Source organism: Sceloporus undulatus, chromosome 1 (genome assembly GCF_019175285.1).
Source record: "Sceloporus undulatus isolate JIND9_A2432 ecotype Alabama chromosome 1, SceUnd_v1.1, whole genome shotgun sequence".
Classification (NCBI taxonomy): domain Eukaryota; kingdom Metazoa; phylum Chordata; class Lepidosauria; order Squamata; family Phrynosomatidae; genus Sceloporus; species Sceloporus undulatus.
This window is the reverse complement of record NC_056522.1, coordinates 96,759,840-96,780,181: the sequence shown is the minus strand read 5'-3', so window position 1 is coordinate 96,780,181 and position 20,342 is coordinate 96,759,840. Positions and strand designations below refer to the sequence as shown.

General features: G+C 38.6%; 1 protein-coding gene across 5 annotated transcripts in view; it reads left to right on the top strand.

Annotated features, from left to right (window-relative positions):
• Positions 1 to 443: 443 nt before the first annotated feature.
• Positions 444 to 20,342, top strand: part of ENPP3 (ectonucleotide pyrophosphatase/phosphodiesterase 3) — an 81,003-nt gene continuing 61,104 nt past the window's right edge. Inside the window, exons 1-5 of one of the 5 annotated variants that reach the window (XM_042447275.1) lie at positions 446 to 664; positions 9,405 to 9,477; positions 14,753 to 14,875; positions 16,635 to 16,760; positions 17,111 to 17,171. In XM_042447275.1, coding sequence (XP_042303209.1) covers positions 590 to 664; positions 9,405 to 9,477; positions 14,753 to 14,875; positions 16,635 to 16,760; positions 17,111 to 17,171 — 458 coding nt within the window. In that variant the 5' untranslated portion in view covers positions 446 to 589. Of the gene's footprint in view, positions 665 to 9,404; positions 9,478 to 14,752; positions 14,876 to 16,634; positions 16,761 to 17,110; positions 17,172 to 20,342 lie in introns of those variants that run through there. The other 4 variants (XM_042447289.1, XM_042447283.1, XM_042447301.1 and 1 more) reach the window with 4 other exon arrangements.

Genomic DNA, 20,342 nt, shown 5'->3' with positions numbered 1-20,342 from the left:
TTCTACATTGATGCTATTATGTTCTTCTTTTTGTATAAAATGAGCTCTACCTACTTTGGGCAGATCTCTTGTTGTCTCCAGTACAATTTACCTGTTCCCCCTGAATCAGAAGAATTATATTAAACATAGTTTAACATTTAGAATGAAGGGGGAGTAAGGATTGTTTGTTTTAGAATATTGCTTTGAAAATAATGAACATACTTCATTTGCTTACTTGGATTTCACAACATATTTTTAGCATTATTCATCACTGGCATATGTGTGTGCGTGGCTTGCCACCAAAGAACATTCTGGTTTTCTGATTTTTCCCTTGAATTTCCTTTAAAGAACCCTCACAGAATGCTTTGGAAAGCATGCTAAAAAACGGCTTCCCACCCTTTGAACTTGTTGACAGAAGTGTTTTATCATTTCGTCATATCCAATCATCAAGGACTATGCTCTCATATATATGCTGAGACTCAGAAAGATAATCGCTCCATTGGGCTGAAGCAGAGCCGAAAGGGCAGAGGCCAAGAAGAAGAGAGTAAAGTGTAACTAGAAAAGCTGAATCCTTTCTGTTAGTGAAACAAACTTGAAGTGAAACAGCCAGATGGAGCGTATGGGTTTACAAACAGAAGAGATTGTCAAAAGGAGTACCCTTAAGAAATATAAGATACTATGTGCTGTAAGTATTATCCCTTGCTTACTTTTTAACTTGAAATGCTAACTTTGTTGCATGTATCCCCTCGACATGGTATTTTCCACGAACCATCTGGAAGTTTCCTGGCAAGTTTTGAAGGTATGAGAGCATAAATAAATAGCAGCTTTAACTGTACAACAGCTATTATTAATGTTTTCTGCTTATAGTCTATTAAATAACTGATACTGGAACTTTCAAAGTTGCAGAAAGTTGCAGATATTAACCCCTCATCTCCCAACCTCATTGTGAATTAATATGTAGGCAATGCAGTGTGTACCCTTTTTTGGATCTTAGAAACAAAAAGCATATGGCTGCTGTGAGTTATTTATTTATTTATTTATTTATGCATGCCTTTCTGCTAGAAATAGTGCTCAAAGGTGCTATTTATTTCATTCAGAGTCCGCTGTATCCTAATGGCTGAGAGGTTTGTCAATAAATGGGTTAGTGTTTTCTAAAGGCTCCCAGTGTTACTTGGGCTGCATCTAGGATAGGAATCAATTCACAAATAGTGCACAGTTTAGTATTACAGGAATAATCTGTTTCTTCTCCTGAGCTCCTGTTATGGCATTTTGTTTCCTGTTTTTGTTGTTGTGCACCTCCAAGTCATTTTTGACTTATGGCAACATTAAGGCGAACATATCACAGGAATTTTCTTGGCAAGTTTCTTCTTTTTCTTTTTCTTTTTCTTTTTGTTTTTTTTTTTTTGTTTTTTTAAATTTTATTTAGTATAAACATTACACAAAAGTGAAAGAAAAAATAATAAAAATAAAAATAAAAAACAACATACAAACACACATACAAACAAGTTTACAATACCTTATATACCTTCTAATAACAACAAATATAAACTATTTACAAAGGATATTTGAAATCATCGTCTTTCTAGTCATACTTCCTTTACATTTGAGTATTCCCACATCTTGAAAAATTTTTTTTGTTTACTCCTAATATTTATATTCTATCTTTATCTGTTCCTGTGTTGACATAGCCTTATCATATAGCCTTCATTTATTATGTATTTTTTCTTTATTATTATTATCATCTCTTCCTTCAAAATTCAATATTCTTAAGACATTTCCATTCCTCTTCTGTTTGATTTTTATCTTTTCCTCTTATTGTAGCTGATATTATGTCCATATTTTTTGCCTCATATATTTTAATCAACCAATCTTCTATCAATGGATTAACAGCCTTTTTCCAGTGTTGAGCATATAAAATTCTTGCGCATGTGACCATATATAGAATGATCCTATTGTTGTTTTTTAAAGATTTAAGATTGTGTGTTATATTTAATAAATATAATTTTGCATCATATGGAAAATTAATGTCTAAGATACCTTGGATAATTCCGTGGATTTTTTGCCAATATTCTTTTGCCTTAGTACATGTCCACCACATATGGAAAAAATCTCCCTCTGGTTTACCGCATTTCCAACATTTAGTATCTCCTGTTTTGTATATGTAATGTATTTTTTGGGGAGTTAAATACCATCTATATAGCATCTTGATATAATTCTCTTTATAATTTTGACACAGGGTAAACTTATTTGTTTCTTTCCATGATTTTTCCCACTCTTCTGTTGTTATTGTTTTCTTAATATCCTGTGCCCATCTTACCATACTACTTTTGATGGTTTCATCCTCCAGATCTCTTTCTTTTAGTAATTTGTAATATTTTGATATATGTTTACCTTTCTTATCCAACATTATTTTGTCTATCTCATTATTATCCATTGTTAATCCAAAAGTTTTAATGTCTGCTTTAAAGCGGCTATTTATTTGATTATATAGAAACCAATCTTTAATTTTCCCTTTCTCTTTCAGTTCTTCTATGGGTTTCATATTGTATATACCTTCTGATGTTTTGTTTATTATATCTCCATATCTTGTCCACGAAGCTTCTTTATCTTTAGTTCTATCAAAGTAAGCTTCTTGTATAGATACCCAGGGAGGGATGTTCTTATAAAATTGAAATCTTATTCTATTCCAAACCTTAAGCAGGGATTTTCTTATCACATGATGGTTAAATGTACTGTTGTTTTTAGGTTTCGTATACCACATATACGCGTGTAATCCCAGATTTAAGTTATCTTTTTCAATGTTCAGCAAATTCTTATTATCCAATTTAAACCATTCTTCCAACCACTTAATACATACCGCATAATAATATAACTTAAGGTTTGGTAGATTACATCCCCCTCTTAATTTATCCTCCGTCAAGTTTCTTCTGAGGGGGTTTGCCATTGCTGTCCTCTGAGGCTGAGAGAATGTGATTTACGCACCATGACCCAGTGGGTTTTTATGCTCAAGTTGGGAATCGAACCCTGGTCCCCAGAGTTGTAGCCCAATGCTCAAACCATGCTGGTGCTTTAACTTTGTGACTAACCATGGTTTATCAGATCCCAAATGGCAAACAACGGTTTGGATTTGCCCTCCCAGTCAGGATTGCAAACCACATTTTAAAGCTTGTATGCTATCTTGATCTGCAATATATGTACAAACCATGGTAAACCAACCTGGATTTAACAAATTAAGCAAAGCAAATGATGACAGAAGAAAATGTTTATGTTTGAGGCTAACTCGTGTAATGCCAAACCACTCTAGCATGTCCTGACCCACAGCCATCTTCATATTATAATGTGCTGATATTAAAATTGTGTTAATAGGGAAGCCATTAGCACCATTGGCACCATTTCCGAAATACTGCTTTGTGAGAGGATCTTCCATAAAAGCATCATTCAGCTAGCAGTAGTGAGGAGGAAAAGTGATGACAAAAAGCTTTGGGAAGAGGGTCAAGATTCATAGTGATGTTCAGAAATATCAGGGATATATATTTGAGAGATATGTATGTCAGAGATATATATTTGAGATGAATATAGCATAATGTAGTAGGTTCAGCTGTAGCATTAGGCAATAAGAAGCAGCTGGCTTATGTGTCAGAGCTTGTGAGACAGGAATGGTACTCAAACCCTGATGGACAGAGCTATATGTGCAGTGGGGCACATTGGTTCAGTTTAGTAGCAGAGCTTGAAATTCAGGCCCCCCTCATGACAATTTCAACAGCACCACCACTAGTTTGGGACAGTCCTAGAACACACACAGCTATTTTGATTTACAGTATATAAAAAGAATGAATGTCTATCAGTTTTTATCTATAGCAGGAACACGTCTTTTGTGAAGCCAACAGAGATTATCATACGGGGGATGGGACATCATTGTCCCATCCCTGTCCCATCCTTCCTGTGTGATTGCAAAAAGGACTTTCATACAATGTCGTGCTTATCCAGACATTTTCCCACCTGGAAAGCACGAGTGACAGTGATTGCGCAAAAGCCTTTCAAATGATGTTGCACTGCTCCTGTCATTGTCCCATCACTGAAGTGGCATTGCCCTGGCATTTTGCATTAACAGGTCTTCACATTAATGCAATGCCACTTTGATGACAGGATAAAGACAGGATCAGCGGGTATGATATGAAAGGTTTTTGTGCAATCCCCCCCCCCCAGATGGGATAAGGATGGAAAAGCAATCCCATCCCTATCCCATCTGAGTGTGATAATCTCCAGTGAGTCTTGCCTGCCGAGAACCAAACCACCCCCAAATACTATGGATTGATAATCAAGCCACTGTTGGCTTGATGTGGAGATTGTAGCTAAACCCTGAGAGAAAAGGAGTGTCCAAGAGCAGTGACATTTGATGTTATAAACCCTGCTATTCAAAATGTCCTGGGTCTTTGACCTGTGAATCCTGATTCCTTTACATCACTACATTGCATGACATGTCCTGTATCCTATAAAATAGCCTTCTGCTCTCAGATGCAGTAGAGACCAACAAAATTAAAGTAAGCAAGTTTCAACTACCGGTCTGGTCAGCCTCTGTACATGGGCATCATCCTTTACATCATCCTGAGCAGACTCTTAATGTGGTACATTCTAAGCGTGATCCTTACAGTTTCCTTATAACTCATTATAACACCCTTTATACAAGTGCTTTTGAGAAATAATAATTTATCTTAAATACAAGTCTGAACAGATAATTCTCTCCAGAGGAATGGCATGGTTAGTTTTACAGTTTATTCATTTGTAGGAAAAAGGCAGGAAGGGAATCAGTACAGTGGTACTGATGACACTAGCCAACTGGTTGAAAATGTTCCTGTGGCACATATGAAGCAAAATTATACTGAATCAAATCACCCAGCCCATTATTGCCTACTGTTGTGGGCATTTAAGGATTCAAATAATTTACTGCAAAGGATCTTACAGAACCTTTGAGACTAACTGTGCAAAAGGAGTTGTAGCATGAGATTTTGTAGGCTTGGTCTACTTCCTCTTTATAGATTATGAATACCCATGGACCTACAAAACTTGTGGGTATGGTGATGAGATGACAACTTCGGTTTAATTTATGGTCATTGAGGGACAAAGACCAAAGTGAGTGGATGCCCACTGGAATGGTGGAAGGAGTTTTGGAATGTGGTGGCTACAGCCTGGAAACCAGAAGGGAGATATGCTAAATATGCAGTGTGCTGCAAAATCCCTTTGCATACTGATATTCCAGACTAACACAATTATGCCTCTGAAATGTAAATTTATTGTTGAAAATGTTAATGAAGTAAAGATAACTGAATTTTTCTGTGGAGAGTAAATGTATTATTGATAATGTTAATGAAGTATGGATAATTGATGTTTTCTCTGGAGTTGAAAATGCTAATGAAGTATGGATATCTGCATTTTTAATAAATTATCTCCAAGCTCACAATGTATTTTTGTTCTAAAACAAGGTGCACAGGAGCATGGATCTTGTTTTGAATCTAAAATCATGTTCCCAGAAGCATTATTTGACTTTGAAATAAGATGTGTCCTTGCCAAATGGCTTGTTTTAAAGTGAAAATATTTTGTACTTCTCCTCCTGTAGTGTAGCCCCCAAACTATTTCCCTGTTGTAACAGAAATACATGGTTTCTTTGTTATATTTGAACCACACCTATTCTTGAGTTTACATTACTGTAACAAATGGAATGAAGAAATGATACCTAATTTCAAGAGAGTAGAATTTTACTTCACGGAACTCTCTCTTCAAGGCCAACAGCAAACTCTGTAAGTAGAATACAAATATTTAGGCAATTTTGTTACACCCTAATGATCTGCAAGAGGAGAAGATGAGACAATAGCCACATGTAGGCATCATCACCATCATTCTTTATTACTTTTGGCCAATGGCCATTGCAAAACGCCAAAACAATAAAACAATACACATAAAATATCCATAAAAGAATATACATAAAATTTCCATAAAACCATTATACAATAAATTTTACCAAATAGCAAAAATTCAACATAAGTGGTTATATATAACATATATAACAGTAATACATTAAAATTCACAGCTAAACCCTTTTAACTAAAATTATCCCTGTTACAAGGAATAGCTATCTCTGCTAAGTATTTCTTCCTGGTCTTTTTGGCAGCAAGGGCAAATACAGCACTTGTACCGGGGGTGATGCTGCATCAGGTAAGGCTGAGGTATTAGGATAGGGAATGAGAACCACAGAGACAGATCCTGTTTCTGATAAAGAGAAAAAAACAAAACAATAATCACCATCATCATAGGAGAAGGAAAGTTGCAAAACAAATGCTTTTAAAAATTATATAGTTATCTAGTGAGTGTAAAACGCCTTATTTGCCTTTTGGATGTAGGAGTCAAAAGTTCCCTCTGTGCTTTAATATAAAAATATAGCCAAGATAAATATTTATATGATACAGAGTTTCCTTGTTTTGCATGAAGGTGGAATTTGGTGAACAACAATTCTATTCTTTTAAGAAAAGGCATTGTTTCTGAATCTGCCTGGCATAGTCATCACCGACAAATATGTGATTCCCCCACCTTTGCTTCACAAGGACACTGGGACCATCCATATTACTTGTAAACAAACCACAGTTTGAATTCAGACAGCTGCTGATTGTTAAGCCCTGTTAGATCTGAATGCAAAGTTCAGGACTGGATTGTTTTCATTTTTCACTTATTCACAATTTGTATGCACTTCTATTTGTATGTATTTATATTTTCTCAGCCCAACTTCTCATTAAATAGTGTTTAAATACACCAATTCTCCCAGATTAAATAGTACCCCAGTCTTTCTTTAAAAAAGAAGAAGAAAGAAGCAGACAGATCTAGCCTTCTTGCAGCCATGAAAAGTAGAGAATAGCAAATGCACAGGTCCAAAACTCTCTACAGCTCCCTCACATAGTGGAAAACCATAGTTTCTCAGTGTTCGCCTGTATGAAAACTGGTGTTTGGAATCATCAGCATTTGTCACTGTATTCAGTGAGGAGAAGGACAGTCTTATTAAAGTGATCTGCATTATCTGTGAGCAAGAAAAATGGATCTGCTACCTGCTACCATTGGCTACATAAGAAAAGGAGAGGTGTGTGGCAAGAAGTGAAATCAAAAGTATCAAAGTCAAGCTAGTTGATATATTTAGTATGATTTTAGGAGAGATACTTCTTCAAGTAGTAAAAGACATCTGTTTCTCATAGTATCTATTAAACATAGGCTTAATGTTTAAGTCTTACTATTGAACTATAGCTCTTTGTAGGGAGGAGCTCTGGAGGAAAAAATGTATCAATTCTTGAGACTACACATTCTCCTTAATGTCTAGTTTGAGCCTCAGCTTCTATGGATGAGGAATCTACAGAGCAGAAAATACAAAGAAGGGAGTACACCAGGGAACTCTAGCTAGTTACGTATACCACTATTGTCCTTTAGTGACACAATGTCACTTCTATAAACTGGTTGCACATTTCCCCACTTGTGATGCCCAATATGTCCAAACCATTGTTACCTGTTTAGTTTACTTGTAAATGTGCTATCACTTTCTGAATATTTTTGGACACATAGCCTTTATCTATGCTTCCACCATGATACATAAAGGACTTGCACATGAGGAATGTTCCTGTAAACAGTTTTGGAGTGAAAATAAATGTGCAGTTGGTATATAGGAAACCTCCTCAAGTGGTTATTTGTATCACACATATGGTATTTGTCCCTACAAACTCTAGCTAAGGATGATGGACTGAGACACTCCTTTGCCAGTTTCCATTCTTTCCCCTAAATAACATATTGTTCCTGCAGAAGGCAAGACATGGGCAGAAATACTACAATCTTGATCCAGCAAAAATGATAATTGAGAAATCCCAGGTTTCCCAAGATTCTGAGCTTGATAATGCAGAATAAGAAGAAGGCGCAGAGTATTTACTGTCAGAACAACCCACCTTCCCTTAAAAGACATTTAAATGTACTACAGCAAGGCTGCAATTCTGTCACCTAGGAGAGAGGTTTACTGAACTCAGTGGATAAGATGACGAGTATTTACATGAAAAATAACCACTTAAGATATGATCAGAGGAACGGTTTATAAGTTTGTTACCCTGTGATAAAACTGTTTTTGTGGACAGATTCCCTGGGTATATTAATTAGGGTGTGACCATGTGGTCTACATTTCTGTGGACAGCCTTTGGATTGAATGACTGTCAGATAACAGTCCTCTATTTGCAGGGCTGTCCAGTCTAAACTTGGCTCAATGAGAAAGAAATGTACAAAAAGGAGAGCAGGGGCCTTAAGTCTACAGCTAGATAGTATACTAAGTAGCTTCAGATGTGAACTGGTCAGATTATTCTCAATGGGAAAATATATTGTTTAATGAGTCCTCAATATCTGTGGGATTTGGTTCCAGGACATCCAGATGAATGCTTAAGTTCCATTATATACAATGGGATAGTAAAATGGTATCCCTTATACAAAATGATAAAATCAAGATTTTTGGAGGTTTTTTTATGGATGAATATTTTTGAACCATGATTGGTTGAATCTATGGATGCAGAATTTGTGGATACGGTGGGCTGACTGTATTTGTATTTTTTTTATAGTGATCAATTCTAATAATTTTCTGCTAATAAATTAGCAATGCACAATAAATTATCAGTGCTTAAGGAGTCATTGTGGTATTGCGGTTTGAGTGCTGGACTAAGTCTCTGGGAGGTCAGGGTTCAAATGCCCATTCAGTCACAAAACCCACCGAGTATGCATGGGCAAGTTGCACTAAACCTAAGAGGAAGTTAATGGGAAATCTCCTCAGAATACATCTTGATTAAAAAAACAACAACCCTATGATAGGGTCACCATAACTTAAAGTTGACTTAGAAGCCCACCACAACAAGTGGCTACTTTAGTTATGGTGCTTCTAATGACATTTTGCCAACAGTTAGTTTACCAAACAGAACGTATATTAATTACTCAGATATCTTCTCCTCTAGATGTACTGGATTATTACATGTACTGGCTATAGTGGCTGGGAGTAATGAGATCTGTAGGATAACACATCTGGAAGGTGTTGGGTTAGGAAAGCCTGTCTTATTTCCTTCATTCTTCTTTACCAATCAGAGTTCTAAACAATAAAATAAATGTCCATAAAGGAAACATTTTTGTAGCAGCTTTTCATTTAAAACACAGCACTGATGTATCAACAGTGCAATCCTGAATGTAACTTTTCTGAAGTATGCCCTAATTACTGAGTGAGTACTGGACTGGAAATTTAACTGAGGTTCTTTCTTCTGCTATTATAGGATTTCCTCACTTTAGAAGATACATTGCTTCCATTTTTGGGTGAAGACCACATCTTGCATATGTGGAATATGCCATTTTTACTCCCTTTTTTTTTTGTGCTACAGGTTCTTTTGGCTTGTCTTGTGATTGTGGCTCTTGGACTAGGTTTGGGATTTGGACTGAAGAAAACTGTGCAAGGTACCTTTACAATAGCTTCAGTATCATACAAAACAGGTCAAAACTGTTGAATACGGGGTAAATATGGGCATGAGTCATCACATTTCAGATTACAGGTGCCACTTACATTTCACCAAATATGAGAAAACATACAGCCTAAAAAGATAAGGATTTGGCACAGGCTAATTTATATGTACAGATGCAAATATAGAAAAGAATATTACTAAAGAGTAAATAGAAACATATTACGGCTCCCCATAGTAGAGAATAAATGCGGTCACCTAATTTTTGTGCCTGCCATCCAGGTGCTAGATAAGGAACCTCAAGATCACAACTTTCATTCTTATAAGTATTTATCTTTGAAACTAGATATGGCCTGGATAACCCTTCTGATTAGCATGCCCTCAAATAACAGAATTATTACAGAATTATCTATCATATAAGAGGCATGGGACACCTTACATAAACTGAATTAGGCACCAATTTATATTTATTTATTATGTAACATTTCTTGTCTGCTTTTCAGAAAACAATATCATAAAACAATATCATAAAACGGTATGTAACAACAGATTGATACTAAACTTGAACTAATAAAAGAGCAAATAATTTCCAAGAAGTATAAATCCAGAGGGGGGGGGGGGGAGAACTAAGAAAAGGGCTTAAGTAAGGAAGTACATTTTCTGGAGGTGCCTAAACCAAATGACAGATTCTGTGTCATGAATAATAATATGGAGTGTCCAAAGTACAGGGACTATAGGGGAAAAAAACCACAACCACCTTTCTTCACATGCATCTGAGGAATTAGGCTCAAGTCTATGAAAGCTCATGCAACCAACTTCTATCTTTCAGATAGCTTCAAAGGTGCTGCAAGGTCCCTTTACACATCTTTATTTTAGGACAATGCTAAAGGATCACTTGGACAAAGTACCCTTAATGAGATCTCCTCAGATGAATCTCCTGTTCTTATAGGTTTGTAAGGCAGAACATAGTCTCTCAGGTAACCTGGTGGAAGCCAGAGCTTGAAATAATTACTTTGTTTGGAGTACAACTTCCAGAATCCCCCAACCAGCATGGCAAGTTGTCCAGAGTTGGGTAGGGTTTTATAGTTGGCCCTCTGTATCCACAGATTCTTTACCCACAGATTCAACCATCTAATGCTTGAAAATATTTTAATATATAAATTCCAAAAAAAGCAAACCTTGATTTTGCCATTTTATATAAGGGACACAATTATACTATGGCATTGTATTTAATGGCATCCACATTTTGATTTTGGCATCCATAGGGGGCCCTGGAATCAAACCCCAGCAGATACCAAGGGCTGACTGTATATATTAATAACAAGATCCTGAAGATGATTGGTGACTAATGTAAAGCAGTTGCAGTTTCTGCAACACTACAGTAATATACACCTGATTAGGTAACCTGGGAGCAGTATAGACCACCCAAAAAGGGTGGCCTCCCGGCGCATGTTTTTCCACCAGAGGGAAGCCACAGCCACCAAACTGTGCAGCTTCCCACCGGCAGAAAAAGAACTCACGAAAAGCAGGTTCTTTTCAAGTTGTGGCGGCGGCGTAACCAGTGCACCACATGTATACAGGGCGCTGTCATTTTACGGCCTTGTCATGTGCTAGGGTTGAGTGGTGTGTGGGCGGAGCTCCCCATGGCAATCCTAGCATATGACGAGGATGTTACAAAGGGCCGGTATGTACCGGACCCTGGTGATCAGTGACCCTGCTGCATCCTTCACCAATAGTTAGTTTTGTGAAGAGTTTATTGAAACTGAATGCAGACCTACTTAACTTTTCCTTGACCTTTTGTTGGTACAACGGAAAAGAGATTGGGGCTAGAGTTTAGGAAAGTCCTTATTTGGACTAGAAATCCAAGGACCCCCTCAGTATTTGCTTCTTGTTGTTGTTGTATACCTTCAAGTAGTTTCTGGCTTATTATGACCCTAAAGCAAACTTATCATGGGGTTTCTTGGCAACAGTTGTTTAGAGGATTGTCATTGCCTACCCCTGAGGCTGAGAGCATGTGACCAGTGGGCTTTATGGCCAAGCTGGAAATAAAACCCTGGTCTCCAAAGTCATAATTCAACACTCAAGCCACTATGCCATGCTACTGCTAAACATATTTTATGGGAGGTAGTGTGGTGTAGTGGTTTGAGTGCTGGACTAGGAATCCAGGAGACCAGATTTCTCAGGTATGGAAACCCACTGGGTTACCCTTGGGCAAGTCAGACACTCTCCGTTTTAGAGGAAGGCAATAGTTAATCTCCTATGAAGAAATCTTGCCAAGAAAACCCTGTGATAGGGTCACCATAACTCAGATTTTACTTGAAAGCCCATTATAACAATAACAAGCCATATTTTATAACTTATTGTGGTGAAGATGTTTTACTATATTATACATGATTAAGGGAAGAATATGATCCTGTACTTGTTCATTATTCTGCCTGGGTTAAAATATGTGATGTATTATACTAGCAAGAAAGCGTATAAAGCGTCCATAGTTCAGAATGATCTGAAATCTAAATCTCAGCAAGAATATCCTGACCCTGTTCAGAAAACTCATGTTGCCAGAGGCAAGGAGATAAGGCAATGAAACACATAAAAAAACCCTTCATGCATTTCACATTTCCACCCAACAGTGATTGAAAATCTCACAGTAAAGTACTACTAATAAATGGAAGCCTACACAAAATAATCATAGAATGTTCTGTTCATAATACTTTCTGCCAAAGTAAATGTGTAGGTGAAATGAAACGAAATAAGCCTTGAAATGCCAGTATTCTCACATTGCCAGATATTATGACTAAGAACATTTCATTACCCTTGGGTGACCGAGTCTCCTCTGGTACAAAAATAGCATCTCTGAATTTTCAGTCTTGACTGATCTTAAATGACCTTTTAACATTCTCAGAGGTATGTTTTGGGATTAAAAATTGCATTGTTCCATTGAATAGCAAACTCGGGTAGAAAATACCAGCAGGAGTAGAACTAAAATGGAAGCCATCAAGAAACAAGAGAGGTTTCCAGAGATTAAAATTTAAAACAGACAAGAAATTGCTGAGGAGGAAACTCTCTCATAGAATCATAGAGTTGGAAGAGACCACAAGGGCCATCCAGTCCAACCCCCTGCCATGCAGGAAATCTAAATTAAAGCATCCCCGACAGATGGCCATCCAGCCTCTGTCTGAAGACCTCCAAGGAGGGAGACCCCATTCCACTCCGAAGGAGTTTGTTCCACTGTCAAACAGCCCTTACTGTCAGGAAATATTTCCTAATGTTGAGGTGGAATCTCTTTTCCTGCAGTTTGCATCCATTGTTCCACGTTCTAGTCTCTGGAGCAGCAGAAAACAAGCTTGCTCCCTCCTCAATATGACATCCCTTCAAATATTTAAACAGGGCTACCATATCACCTCTTAACCTTCTCTTCTCCAGGCTAAACATAGCCAGCTCCCTAAGGTTTTCCTCATAGGGCATGGTTTCCAGACCCTTCACCATTTTAGTTGTCCTCCTTTAGACACGCTCCAGTTTCTCCACATCTTTTTTGAATTGGCCAGTCTACCAATTACAAATCCATGTAACAGTTACCTTGTCTAGCCCACATTTTACAAGCTTGTTTGCAAGAATGCCATGGGTAACCCTGTCAAAGGCCTTACTGAAATCCACAGCATTCCCTTCATCTACCAAGCTGCTAATTTTATCAAAGAAAGAGATTAGATTTGTCTGGCATGATTTGTTTCTCTGAAACCCATGTTGACTCTTTGTGATTATGGAATTGCCTTCTAAATGTTCACAGACTCTCTGTTTAATGATCTGCTCCAGAATCTTTCCTGGTATTGATGTCAGACTAAATGGACGATTATTGTTTGGATCCTCTTTTCCCCCATTTTTGAAGATGGGGACAACGTTTGCCTTCCTCCAGTCTGCTGGGAGTTCTCCTGTTCTCCAGGAGTTCTCAAAGATTATTGCCAATGGCTCCGATATTATATTTGCCAGTTCTTTTAATACCCTTGGATGTAGTTTTGGATGTAGTTCATCTGGTCCTGGAGACTTAAATTCATTTAGATTAACAAGATATTCCTGTACTATCTCTTTACTTATTATGTGCTGAAATTCCCCTATTCTGTCCTCTGCTCCTTTATCCTCAGGTTGAGCCCCCTTTTCCTTTTCTGAGAAGACTGAGGCAAAGAAGGCGTTGAGTAATTCTACCTTTTCTCTGTCTTCTGTTAGCATTTTGCCATCTTCTGCATGCAGCGGTCCTACCGTTTCCTTCTTTTTCCTTTTGCTGTGGACATATCCAAAAAAGTCCTTTTTATTGTTCTTAACCTCTCTAGCAAGTCTGAGTTCATTCTGTGCTTTAGCATTTCTGACTTTACCCCTACATGTGCTTGCTATTTCTTTGAATTCATCTTTGGTGATTTCCCCATTTTTCCATTTCTTATACATGCTCTGTTTAAAAGTTAGTTCAGTTGAAAGTTCCTTAGTCATCCATCCTGGTTTCTTGAGACAACTCCCATTTTTCTTCCTCACTGGAACTGTTTGAAATTGTTCCTTCAGTATCTCCCTTTTGAGAAACTCCCATCCATCTTGAACTCCCTTCTTTTTTAGTATTGCTGACCATGGGATCATCCCCAGTATTTCTTTAAGTTTACTAAAATCAGCTTTCCTAAAGTCTAGAATGCATGTCTGACTATGCCTGGCTTCTCCTTTCCATTGTATAACAAACTCCAGGAGTACATGATCACTCCCACCTAAGGATCCCACTACTTGCACTCCATTAACTAGGTCATCCCTGCTGGTTAAGATCAGATCCAAAATAGCTGATCCCCTTGTTGCCTCTTCCACCATTTGGACAATGAAATTGTCTCCAAAGCAAATGAGGAATTTACAAGAGCTCTCTCTCCATGCCTGAGCTTGCTCAGTAGTTAAGCAATACTTAGTATCAGCTGAAAAGGAAAAATAAACCAGGAGTGTATTTATGTGTTGGAGGGAGTGGAAGCCAGTTTGGTTTTGCAGCATGAAACTCTGTGAATCTCCAATTGTTGTACATAGCATCTAACTTCCCTAGCCCTTGGAGCCAATGTTGAGGGCCCATAGGAGATGCATCCCAGCAATATCTAGAGAGTGGGAGTTTTCACACCTGTGGTACAGGAGCTACCCATTCTCTTAAAACAGAATAAAGTATTGTATACATATTTGAGACCTATACTAATGTGCACATTCCTAATATGGAAGTATTTGTACATGTTTGTTTCATAGTTAATTATCTTTGGTTTTACTTCCAGTGAGCTGTAGATACAGATGCAATGAGACATTAAGTAAATCAACTGCTGGCTGTAGCTGTGATGACAGGTGTAAAGAACGTCAAGACTGCTGCTGGGATTATGAGGAGACCTGTGTTATGCCAAGTAGGTGTGACTGTTTTACTCAGATGATTTCATTCTAGACTGAACTAAGTTCTCAAAAGAGAAAGCATGCCAAGCCATCCCAAGAGGAAGCCCTGTTTTAGTACCGTTGGCCTAAATCTGTTGGTTTAGTAGTCCTGTTGGTTTAAATTGTTAGTTCCATCAAGTAATCCAAGCAACCATTCACTAAAAACAAACCAGACTTGGACCAGTGGCTTCCCTAAGACTTAAGTCCTGTTTACACCAATAGGAAAAATCAACTTGCCTTTGGAGTATGCTGATCCACAGCAATCTCATGCTTGTCCTCATAGTCACCACATTGAAGCACATTCAGAAGCACTCGCTACACAGTTTTCCCTTTTGAACTCACCTTGGTCTGATAAATCACAGTATGTACAGCCACATTGCTGTGGCCACTCCAGGTTCCCCCCTCCTATCCATGTGAATGTATGTACCCCACCCCACACTGATGTCACTGTGGAGTGCAATTAGCATGCACACATGGTTATCCAGATTTTCCACTCAAAGCCAGGATAAATTCCACTTTTCCCCTCTGGATTAAAGCCCGAAAGCAATGAAAAGGCCCCAGTCATCTTGTATGTCATTTGGACAGCTTTCTGTGAAAACTATGCGAGACTGTTTTATTTTGCTCGTGCAGATGCATGCTGGGAGATTGTGCTTCTTAACTTCAAACTGGGAGATTATGCTTCATAATTTCACAACAAGATGGATGCTTTTAAATAATGATTATTTCCTAATTTGGATGAAAGAGGAAGGGGGATCCTGGTTAATCAGTGACTTCTGTATTATATACCAAGAAGGAAGGAGAAAAGCAATTACATTTATGGGCAAGAACCATGCTTCATTCGTATTTGACTTAAAACTGAGATATGATAATTCAAACAGAGCCACTGTATGACTCCACTTTAATGCTTCACAGATCTGTCTATACTACATAACATATAACACCATGACAAATGTAAATTACATGATGTGTATTTACAAAGGTTATGGGTGAAACCAGAAATTGTTATGGCTCCCAGGGTTTTGCTGCCCTGAGAAGATAATTTTCATCCCTGTCTGTAAGGAATAATACAGATTGCAGAATAATACAATAACATTTAAATCCCTGTTTCCAACGATATATCATTTTGGAGGGGGGATATATCATAGGTCATTTAGGCCTCAATTTAAGATTTTGTAAAATTATTAAAGAGTGTAGATGTAGATTATGGAGTTTATCGCACAGCTTTTATAACGTGACTTATCGCTCCTGAATTGAAGCCTAATTTGGGATGCATCCTGGTTCTATCTCATGGCTTTTGTCTCCCTGTCTTCCATCTGAGTACAGTTCAGCTGCAGTCCATTTCCCTTAATGCGCTTTGGCAGCCATTATTCAAAGCCAGAAAGCTCTTAACTTGGAAAAATGGCCACTTAAGTGTGTAAAGACTGTGCCACATAAAACTTACTAGTCCTTAAATGCCACAAGCCTCTATTATTATGGAGAGAAATTTCATCACATTTTCATGATTACTACCTGTAAGACCTTTGTACAAAAAATGTTTAAGGACATGTGTGCATTCAACATATATGAAACATACACGGTTTTGGCTTGCATGTAGGAAAATGCTTCTCTAGGTATTTCTATTTTCCCACTGTGGATTCTATTCCCATAAAAGCTAATTTCCCATCAGAAAAATACTGAATACCTTCAGTCATGCCTAATTAATCCCTACATGCTTCCTCCCCCCCCCTTTTTTAGCTCAGAGTTGGTCTTGCACTAAAGCACGCTGTGGCGAGACACGGATGTCCAGAAGTTTCTGCTCCTGTTCTGATGACTGCTTGGATAAAACAGATTGTTGCACGGACTACAAAAGTGTTTGTAAAGGTGAGGGGAATAAGGGTTCAAAGGATTTTTTTGTTTATTACTAAATATACTTCCAGGAAAGCATATTGGCTGAATTAAGTAAAGGTTACCTTAAGGCTAGGCTGAGGAAATATTAATAAACAAGTGCAGTACATGTGAGACCTTTAACAAATTATTGCAAAATAGCCTTACATATCACAGGCTATTTTTCCCCTAAATATCTATCATGTTCCTAATTACCTGCCTCACTAATCGTATCATTCTCCATAGTAGCGGTAAACTGACTGCAATGGGAGCCTCCTATATCCCTGGATGTTCTCCACCTAATTTAAATGTTTGCATTTACAATGTAATTTTTATGTGTCTTTCAGGAGAAATACCCTGGCAAAATGAGGCATGCACTTCTTTAAATGCTGCTCAGTGCCCACCAGGGTAAGATTTTGACAATTGGTTAGCTTAACATACAAGTTATAAAAGAAGGATGTGATCTTTATTGTTTTATTACACAACAAACAAGAAACAGCAATCCAAGTCACACTATAACTGTATAGAGGGCCATATGTGGTCCAGTTCAAGTCAATAAACCATTACAGTGATGAGAGTTTACAGCTTTTTCTTAACTATGTGTGAGTTTCTTTTTTCTCAGCACAGAATTGCCCTTGCTCTACCATCATGATAATCTGTTTTCAATAGCCAGCTCTATCATGAGACAGAGTGAAGCAGCTACCTCAGGCAACAAGCTTGGGGGTGGGGATGGTCTTGAAAGGGCACCACATTGCTAATTATTCACATTCTTTTTATTAGGTTTTCACTGCCAAGTATGTGGCGTTTTTTAACCTTAGATGCCAAAAATACCTGGACTAGTCTTTGGATAATTTGCATTTCCACATGGTTGGATAAAAGCAAGTGCCTTGAACTAGTGCTGTTGTTTTATCTGCTTGTTGTTGTTATGGGTGCTTCCTCTACAAACTAGGAAGTTATGTAATCTCTTCATTCTCTTTATGAAAGAACCAATCAGCTTTTCATTAATCTAGAGCAGGATGAATAAAATGCATCCCATAAGTTTCATTCTCTTTTTTGTAGCCCCTCAAGCACTCTAAAAGACCCCATAGCTTGCCAAACCTAATTCTGGATGCTTTTAACCCAAAAATAATTTTAAATGCCCCCCAGCCACCCCAAAGCAGTGGAAGTCTGGTCCTGCTCACCTCCATGACTCCTTAATGTAATATATGTGCCTTCAAGTCACCTGTTGACTCACAGAGATATCATGAATTCCAAAGGGTTTTCTGAATCAAGGAATATTCAGAGGTGGTTTGCCATTGCCTTCCTCTGAAATATAGCCTACAGCATCTGGGATTCATTGGTGGTCCTGCATCCAAGTACCAACCAGGCCTGACCCTGCTTATCTTCCAAGATCAGATGGGATCTGGTGCCTTCAGAGTATTTAGGTGGCTCCAGCCTCATTAACCTATCTGCAAGAAGGTTAAAAGTCAGACTTAAGCATAAGCAGAAGTCATGTGGTATTACTTCCAGTTTCCTGAAAATGTTATTGATTCATTTGCCCACATATTTACTCAGTTGCTCAAATACTCAATAATTCTACTCAATTAATCAAATCTGGACATGCGTGATTTCCTCATCCAATATATTTCTTTATTGAAAACATTTATAGTCTTACTATTTTCAGCTCAGGAACCACCTCTGGACAATACATGGTTCCCATCTCTTTCTTTTATTGTGGCAACAACCTAGTGAGATGGGGTAGGTTGTGAGGAAATATTGGCCAAAGATCCTAAATAACATCTTCATGTTCCAGAGTAAATGTTAAAAAAGGAAGCAGTCATGCTTCCTCCACTACTTCGTTTTTGTAAATAATAATAATAATTTGTTTTATTTATATACCGCTATTCCAAAGATCATAGCGGTGAACAGCAAGTAAGCTAATTAGCAAGTAAGCTAATTTGCCCCCAACAGACTGGGGTACTCATTTTAGCGACCTCAGAAGGATGCAAGCCTGAGTCCAGCTTGGGCCCTTTTTCTGGTCTTGAACTCACAACCTTGTGGTTTCGAGTGAATGGCTGCAGTACAGGCATTTAACCACTGTGCCACCAGGGCTCCCTGAAGTCTGAAAGATACTCTGAAAATGGATTTCCATATTTTCTTCCTAAGAGTGTATATCAGGGGTAGGCAACCTTTTTGAGCCGGGGGCCGGGTTGCTGTCCCTCAGACAACTGGAGGGCCGAAGCCAAAAAATAAATAATTAAACAATTTAAAAAAAAATTAAATAAATAAATAAACCGGGACAAACGTGGGACAAAATTTTCAAATGGAGGACACTTTTTTAAAAATGGAGGACACACAAAAAAATTGCTGCTTTTTAAAAAAATGTTAATATAAATGCATATTTTGGAGGCTTCTATAGACAATTGCCCCCCTTGCCTGCCACTTGCCCCCCCTTGCCCGCCTCCTCCTGATAGGCCAAAGGCCCCACGCCCTCACGCATGAGGGCAAAGGCTTCGGTGGCAATCAGCAGCAGGACTGGGCTGGGGCCGGTCCCAAGGCCTTGCCGGGCCGCATCCGGCCCACGGGCCGCAGGTTGCCTACCCCTGGTGTATATGATATTCTAGCCAATGATTTTCTATTGTATTTCCATCTCTGCTGCAACATTTCATGGTGTTTCTTGGTTAGGAAGCTTGTGGAGGGAAAAGTGTGTGGAAGAGGAACTGCAGCAGGAAAGTAATGCACCAGGAATGGATTAAGCAGGCCTGACCTATTGTTGTTATGTACCTTCAAGTCATTTCTGATTTATGATGACCCTAAGGTGAATCTATCATGAGCTTTTCTTGGCAAGATCTGTTCAGAGGAGGTTTGCCATTGCCTTACTCTGAGGCTGAGAGTATGTGACTTACCCAAAGTATCAAACCATGGTCTCCAGAGTCATGGGGGGGGATACAGACTTGCAGACTGGAAGAAAGGGGTGGCGAGACACCGCCCCTTTCTGCCCCAGATAGGGGCTGCATCAGACAAATGGTGGGTTCGGGTTCTTTTTATGCCATGCATGGGGTGCCATTGGTGCATTCGCATGCAATCATGATGTCTGTGTGACGTGGCACTATTTGGGCACTGCATCTTATGCATATCATCATTGCATGCACCATGTGGACAGGGGCGTGGCAAGATGGCCCCTGCATGCCGATAGTAGGCTTGGGCGCATGTGAATGCCCAGCTCTACCTAACCTCAATTTTGGCCCCAGGCCAGCGCAAAGCTCCTGTCTGTATAGGGCCATACTCCAGCACTCAAACCATTATGCCAGGCTGGCTTTCCTGCCATCTTGCCACTTCCCTATTCTAAATTGCTCATCGCTGTAACTACTTTTCCTTAAAAGGATCTGACAGGGGTTTGTACAAGGGTTTGCATGTAATGCATGGTCTGAGCCTATAATAGAAGAACAGACAGCTGATACAGCCTGTTTGATGTGAAGGACCTTATTTTTGGGGGGGGGGGGGGCTATTTTTGAGCATCAGATGATGTAGCTTCAGGTGGGTCTAGCCCTTTGGCCATTTTGACCAACTAGGATTGCACTCTTATATTCTAGTCCAAAC